Source organism: Primulina huaijiensis, chromosome 8 (assembly GCF_012295235.1).
Source record: "Primulina huaijiensis isolate GDHJ02 chromosome 8, ASM1229523v2, whole genome shotgun sequence".
NCBI classification, from domain to species: Eukaryota; Viridiplantae; Streptophyta; class Magnoliopsida; order Lamiales; family Gesneriaceae; genus Primulina; species Primulina huaijiensis.
In genome coordinates, this window is record NC_133313.1 from 15,469,746 (window position 1) to 15,476,723 (window position 6,978).

The 6,978-nt window shown below is 32.2% G+C and overlaps 1 protein-coding gene across 1 annotated transcript in view; it reads right to left on the reverse strand.

The window, feature by feature from the left end:
• The window catches only part of LOC140982104 (EIN3-binding F-box protein 1-like), a 3,282-nt gene extending 1,531 nt beyond the window's left edge, over positions 1-1,751 (reverse strand). Inside the window, exons 1-2 of the mRNA XM_073448520.1 lie at positions 1,493-1,751; positions 3-611 (exon numbers count right to left, since the gene is read on the reverse strand). Coding sequence (XP_073304621.1) covers positions 3-611; positions 1,493-1,517 — 634 coding nt within the window. The 5' untranslated portion in view covers positions 1,518-1,751. The remainder of the gene's footprint in view (positions 1-2; positions 612-1,492) is intronic.
• Positions 1,752-6,978: the final 5,227 nt, after the last annotated feature.

Below are 6,978 nucleotides of genomic sequence, written 5' to 3' on the forward strand. Positions count from 1 at the left end.
ACCAATAGCTCTAAGGCCAAGATTTGTCAGACCACGGGTAGAACTGCTTCCATGAATGGAAAGCTTTCCTAAACCTCCACGGCTTCCAGTTCCTACAGCAATAGATGCCAATCTCACGTCAGTTGCTTTTTTCCCTTCCAAGCATCGAGAAAGAAAACCATCTGAATCAGTTCCTTCAAATTCCTCCTTGTTCACAGTTTTAACCACGCTAGAATCAACAAATTCAACCTTGTCTTTGGGCTTGGATGCTTCATCAGCCTTCTCAGAAATAGATGTATTATCATGCTCCTCGGGACCAAGATTACTTTTAGCGGGGATTATCTCATCTCTATGGATGCTACTCAGAAGCATAAGCCAGCGTTTTGAGACACAGGCACAGGAACTTCTCTCTTGCCCTCCTGAGAGGCGTCTGAAAACCTCAAAGAGGCATGCATCAGGAAGAACCTCAATAGACGACTGCTGCCTAACCTCTTCACTGAAAATGAATGGAGCGCTGACACGAGACCTTTTCCTCGGGAAATACACATCCACATGGCGACCAAGAGGAAAAAACAAATTTGAATCCTTGGGATTTGTGTGCATAAACCACCTAGAACAAAAATCATCACCACCTGTAACCAAATTAGGAAAACTAACATCAGCTTATAATTATAATATAAAAATAATCTTTTTTTAAGAAATATAGTAAATCTGGTTTTTTGCTGCTTTTGCGATTTCTCTGGGAAATATGCAGATTTCGAATCTAATGCTGCAGAGTAACATAAAAGGACCACCATATCATGAATAAGTATGGATAAAGCACACAAGAACGATAAGCATAACCACAAACGGATAAAGCACACAAGAACGATAAGCATGACCAGTTAACCACAATCCAAATCACAGGGTCAGGAAGCACAAATTTCCTCCAAGTAAAAGCGAAGAGTCTACTATGTCTAATTCACCGGAAAAAGCCAAGCTGAATTCGGATGATAGGATCCTGTGTGTTTGAATTTCAAAAACTTAGTACAAATTCACTCAAATTGCATTAATAACTTTCCAATACATCAATTTCAATTTCAAGCCATTTCTTAACAATTCAAATAGCAAGTGATTGGGGTCATTTTAATTCCATCATTCAAACGAAATTCATTACATTTCTAAGGACCCAAGGAAGTCAGATATTACCCCCACAATCATAAAATATCACGCTAAAATTAAACGTTTTAAAAAAAAGGAATCGATAATAAAAAGACCACCAAAAAGTAAGGCGACACAATTATAAAGCAAAATTAAAATTAAGACAATAAAAACTACAGACCACAACTCTTTGATGCATGTGAGAGTGCTCGAGGTTTGCAAATAGAACAGCAAGATCTAGAAATTAAAAAAAAAAACCACGACACACGGGGCTAAAAATATGAACTTTATCCCAAATAAAGCAGTCCCGAAAAACACACACAGAGAATATAAACCTCAACCAAGAAAACCCACGAAAGATCAGCAAGCATACCACTGAAGTCGATGACTTTAGACATGAGAACGGCGTCTAAACCTCAATAAGACCGAATCCGAAGCGTGGAAGCCGAGAAAACCCTCTATCGAGAGCAAAAACAAACAGATCCAACAAGAAAAACACGATGAGGAGAGAATCAATAAGAACAAAATGCATCCGAGAAGAAAATCAACGGCAAAAGACGAGCGAAGAAAACCCTATTGAATAGGGCAAAAAGTAGAGAGAGAAGAGCAGAGAAATACAACACACAACGTCGAAATGCAAGCTTGTGGGTGTATTTCTCATATACATAGGTAGGGACCACTTTCCATTACAATAAATTGCGTGCAATGAATCAAGACTGTTACTTTATTACCAGGTTCAATGCTCCTTCCCAAGGTTCTAAAAAGCGTGAACCGTCTCGAAACGCGGATGTCGAGCTCCAAGTTTTTCAAGTTTAAGCGAGATTAGCACATACTTAAACGTGAAAAAACGTTTTTTATCTTTAGTGTAATTGTAATTATCTCAAACCAATAAATAGATAAAATAATACATAAATATGATAAATTTAAGTCTGATGCATTAATTCTCATATTTATAAAATCATAAAAATATCAAAATTACAATCTTTATTTTTTTACAACTAGACCACATTAAAAATGTTAAATATATGTCAAATCATTATCAGACACGCTTAATCATAATTAAAATTAAAAAATAAAAATCTAAATTATAAACTTAATTTATTATTTTAAAATAAAAGGACATACTTTCAAAATTAAAAAAATTAAAAAAATAAATAAATACGATTAATTGTGCTTAAACATACTTAATTAAACATACAGTTTGACCGTTTTTTCCGCTTTATCCGAAGTGGGTAGTTTTTGCCGAGCTTTAAACTTAAGCGCGCTTAAGCGAGGCTTAAACGGACTTTTTAGAACCCTGCTCTTTCTTTTCCATTTGATTGATTGATTGATTGTAATTTAAAATGTTTTAAATAAAGTTCGCAAAAATCAATGAGGGATCGTATTAAAATTTGAAATTAAAAATAAAATAAAAACAAAACAAAAATCAGATCAAGATATCGAATCTGTCTCTATTATTCAGATTCTTAATAATAAATTATTATATTACAATTATATAATATGTTTGTGTGATCCTCCCTCCTTTCTTTCTGATAATTTAATTTTGATATATCTGTGATCCAAATTCTATTGTATCTGACTTGAAAAACTCGTACAAATATGTGGTACAATTTCGATTTGAGAATTTTAAGAAGATATGTGGCCGCAGAGGAAATCCCAGAGCCAACCACTTACTAGCGGAGGAGCAGCAGCCTCTGTGCCTTTCCTCACTTCTAAGGAGTTTGGTTTTGTCGTCGGTGGAGTTGATTGAGTAAGTTAATATTTGAACAATGACCAATTATTGGTTTTGTCATTGGTCGAGTTGATTGAGTAAGTTAATATTTGAACAATGATCAATTATACGACTTTTTTTTATAAATATAGTTTTGATGAGTTTATCGCATTATGCGATTTATTTGAGCTCATGATTAGAATGGTTTGCAAACTATTGTGTCAACTCAAGAATTTACTTAATACGAACGGAATGATAAAGACAGGTGGTTCTATATTAATTTTTTTAAAAAAGTTAGGTTTTGTGGCATTGAGTGATTGTATTCCATTCTTTTCCTTGTATCAAATTTTTAAGCTAGAATTCTCATCATTGCCTGTGGTTTTTTACCATCTTGGTTTTTTTTAATATACAATTTAATCTTTATTATATTATTACCATTCACTAATATTTTGAACAAGTGGAGCAGATAGTTTTTCGCCCCACTAGGTTTTGAATATTTGCAGCTGTAAGACATCAAATTAAAAGCAATTGGGTTTTGTTTAATTCCAATAAAATATGGACAGATTTGGTAGTTTGTTCGTATGAAATTAAAGTAATGCATCATCAAACATCCCCCCTCCCCATTAATCAACCCTAATTATTATTTTGTCAATAACAAACAAATTTGCAAATCTCCACTTGCGTATAATTTTATTTGATGTAAAGTTGGCAGCAAGGTGTTGAGAATCTCAATTGAATTGTTATTTGCATTTTTCACGATTTCATATTTATGAAACATATGGATTTAGATTATAATTTTATTGTTAACGGTTAAAAAATATATCAATTTTTAAATCTATATTTTTACTTTTCTACACATTAATATTATTACACAAATTATAATGAAATTCAAATGACATCATTATTGATGAACTTGAAATCCGTCATAATTATCATGACATACTATATAAGCACGTAAAGGTTAGATTTGAAGTTTTATCTAAATAGTAAAAATGTATTTGAAATCCATAGATTTCAAATCAATCAATACAAATACAACTTCGAGTTAATTTTTCTAAATTGATAATTAATTGTCTCTTAGAACAGAATCATATTTGCATTAGGTTGTATTTGGATTATAAGTTTTGGATGTGATCAAGTATAAAGAAGGATTTGAATGAGTTTGTGCTCGTTACAATCACTAAAAAATAGCTAGTTGGAATTTAAAATTTATTGTCAACTGAATTTACTCAAATAAAGCAATATATTTGTTATTATGAATTTAAAATCATTACCTTCACGTCAATCGTTCCAAATACAAAACAATTGTTTCACAATTTAATTTTTTTACAATTGTAATTTATAAAATTTTCAATTGTACATTGAGAAATAAATATTCAAATTAAACAAAAAGTTTTAACATTGGATTCTTGTAATGACCTAAAGTTTCGATACAAAGAAAATAACCTAAGAAACACTATGAAGCCAAATGTTTAAACATGCTCTTCAATAGATGGGATACATAATGATATGCATCGTCTTGGTAGTATAGTTTTTTCCAAAAGTTATTTTTTATAATTAAATTTATGGACTCTTTAGAATTTCCGCGACCATATAATTTCCGCGATTTTTCCTGCTATATTACATTTTTTATTTTTATATTATATATTTAGTTCGAACGAATTTTTGTCTATAAATAAAATTTATGATTACACCCTTGATATTGGAGTTGTGAGACTGTCTAACGGATTTATATTTGTGAGACGAATTGACTCAGTCTATATTTAAAAAAAAATTAATATTTTTTACATAAAAAATAATATTTTTTGATTAATTGTATTGAATTGGAGATCTATCTCATAAAATTAATCGTTGAGGTAATTTCATATGAATTTTTGTGTATATATTTTTAGATTTGAGGTGCAAAAATGGAGATTGTAATAATAACGAGAATGGGTTTGGTAACGAAGAAAGGTGGGCCTCGAGTCAATTGTCATTTTGTATATTTTTTATTGGTAAGACTATATATTATTGGGTTTTTTAAAAAAATAATATAAATTAAAAATGTATTTATTAAAATATTGCAAAATGGAAAGCGTTATGAAAATATCACAATTCTTCGTCCGATTCCCCGAAATTCAGTTGCTCAATTCTCCGCTTGACATTATTCCCAAATTCGACGATGTGTTGGTAATATTTTTGTTATTGATCATCATTATATTTTTTAAGTATTTAACAAGTAGTAATTTTATTTTTATTATTGTTGAAATAATTTTGTTTTATAATGTTATTTTTTGATAAGAATGTTTAACATTGTTAGATAATATTATTGTTCGTTGATTTTGTTATTTAGTTCATCAAGCGAGTCTTAATACTTTTATTGATGATTTTTCGAGGTATGTATATATGTATCACAAATTTATATTTATTATTATTATTTTATTAATGATGACAAAAAAGATTTCAGGATCAGTTTTCAAAGAACTCATTCACAATCGAAAAATATCTTAAAAAGCTTAAGTCTTTATTCAATCCCCTTCTATACACTTTACTCGTATTAACCGATCCTAATAAGATGGATCTCTGAAGTTTACATACTTTATGCTCACTTCCTCATGATGTCAATCTTTTAGGTTGAGACATGTAAATCTCTTCCATGATGTCACCGATATTCCATTGTCATACCATGTTGTTATGGATATATTAATATCTTAACGAACTTGAACATTGTGACTGGAGAAATTTTTTAACCATAGTTAATACATTTCCTTCGAGTATATATTTTTGCTATGAAGGTCATAGTCTTCCCATCAACCCAAAGTTTTTTTTTTTGTAAATTCATTTGCTTCTTATGAGAACAATTCCCTCAGCTAGATCCATGTACTAAGGACCACACTTGATTCGAATACATGAAGTTCTTCTCAAGCTGTATGGCTACAAGTCATTTAGATGAATCAGCATCAGAAAATGCTTCTCTAAAATTTCTTGGATCATATCTAGGAATGGTTTCATCTTGTACTTCTTAAAGAAGCATGCTCATTGTTGGAACTTTCAAGTTCGCAATCTTTGCTTAATTTTGATGTTAACAAAACTTGTTATTTTGTTTTTAATAACCTACCTTAGTGCGCAGGTAGCTGAAACTGAAATGATCAGTTTACGAGCCAAAAATGAAGCTATCGGAGATGCTAACTGAAAGAACCAACTGATCGAACGAACTGAACCAGTTCAACTGATGCATCGCAAATAGCTCAACTGAATGTCCAGCTGATAGGTAGTTATGCAGAAGATCTTCAGAAGCCCGGCCAGCTGATGAAGAGTTCAACTGATGAAAAACTCAGCTGACCAGGTAAACTGAATCAGTGAAATCAGTTCAGCTGACGAGTCTACTGATTTCACTAGATCAGTTCAAAGACCAGTTGCTGATCAGTTTGAAGAACCAGTTCAGAACATCAGTTAGGAGCAATCAGTTGCAGATCACGACAAGCTTACTTAATGGATTACATCTGTGCACAAAGGTACAAAAGCAATTGTACTATCACAGTACAATCATGAACGTTGCATCAGAAGCTCAAAGCCAAAAGTTCCGGAATGGATTCCAAGGAACAAATTCAAAATGCAACGGATACAATAATTGAGTCTCACTGTACAATCAAGCTTCACGCCTATAAATAGAAGATCAGTAAAGACTCAGTAACAACGATACACAATACACAGTGTGGCTGAAAGAGAGAACACAACAAGAAGAAGGGCACGCATATTGTATATTTGCTTACTAGAAGTAATTTGCCCAGAGGGAACACTTCAAGTTATATCAGCTTAGATTAGAAGCATATTTTCCCTCAGTGTATGAGAACACCTTCGGGTTGTTATCATTGTTCGGTTCTCACACACACCACCACTCAAATATAGTCTTGCACAAAGACAATAAACTTGTGTATGTAGTTTTTGACACACAGGCGTTAAACAAGTGTTGGCTGGAAGGTGGTGCTTTCAATCTAGACTAGGAGTTCATTTAGGCAGTGGGTAAGTCCTAAGTTGTGTAGGATTTGTACAAGGTGTTGTATAAATCTAAGTCTTCTAGTATATCCTACCCGTGGAGGTAGAAGGGGTCACGTAGGAGCAGTTGAAATCTCCGAACATCCATAAACATATCTTGTGTCTTTTAACTG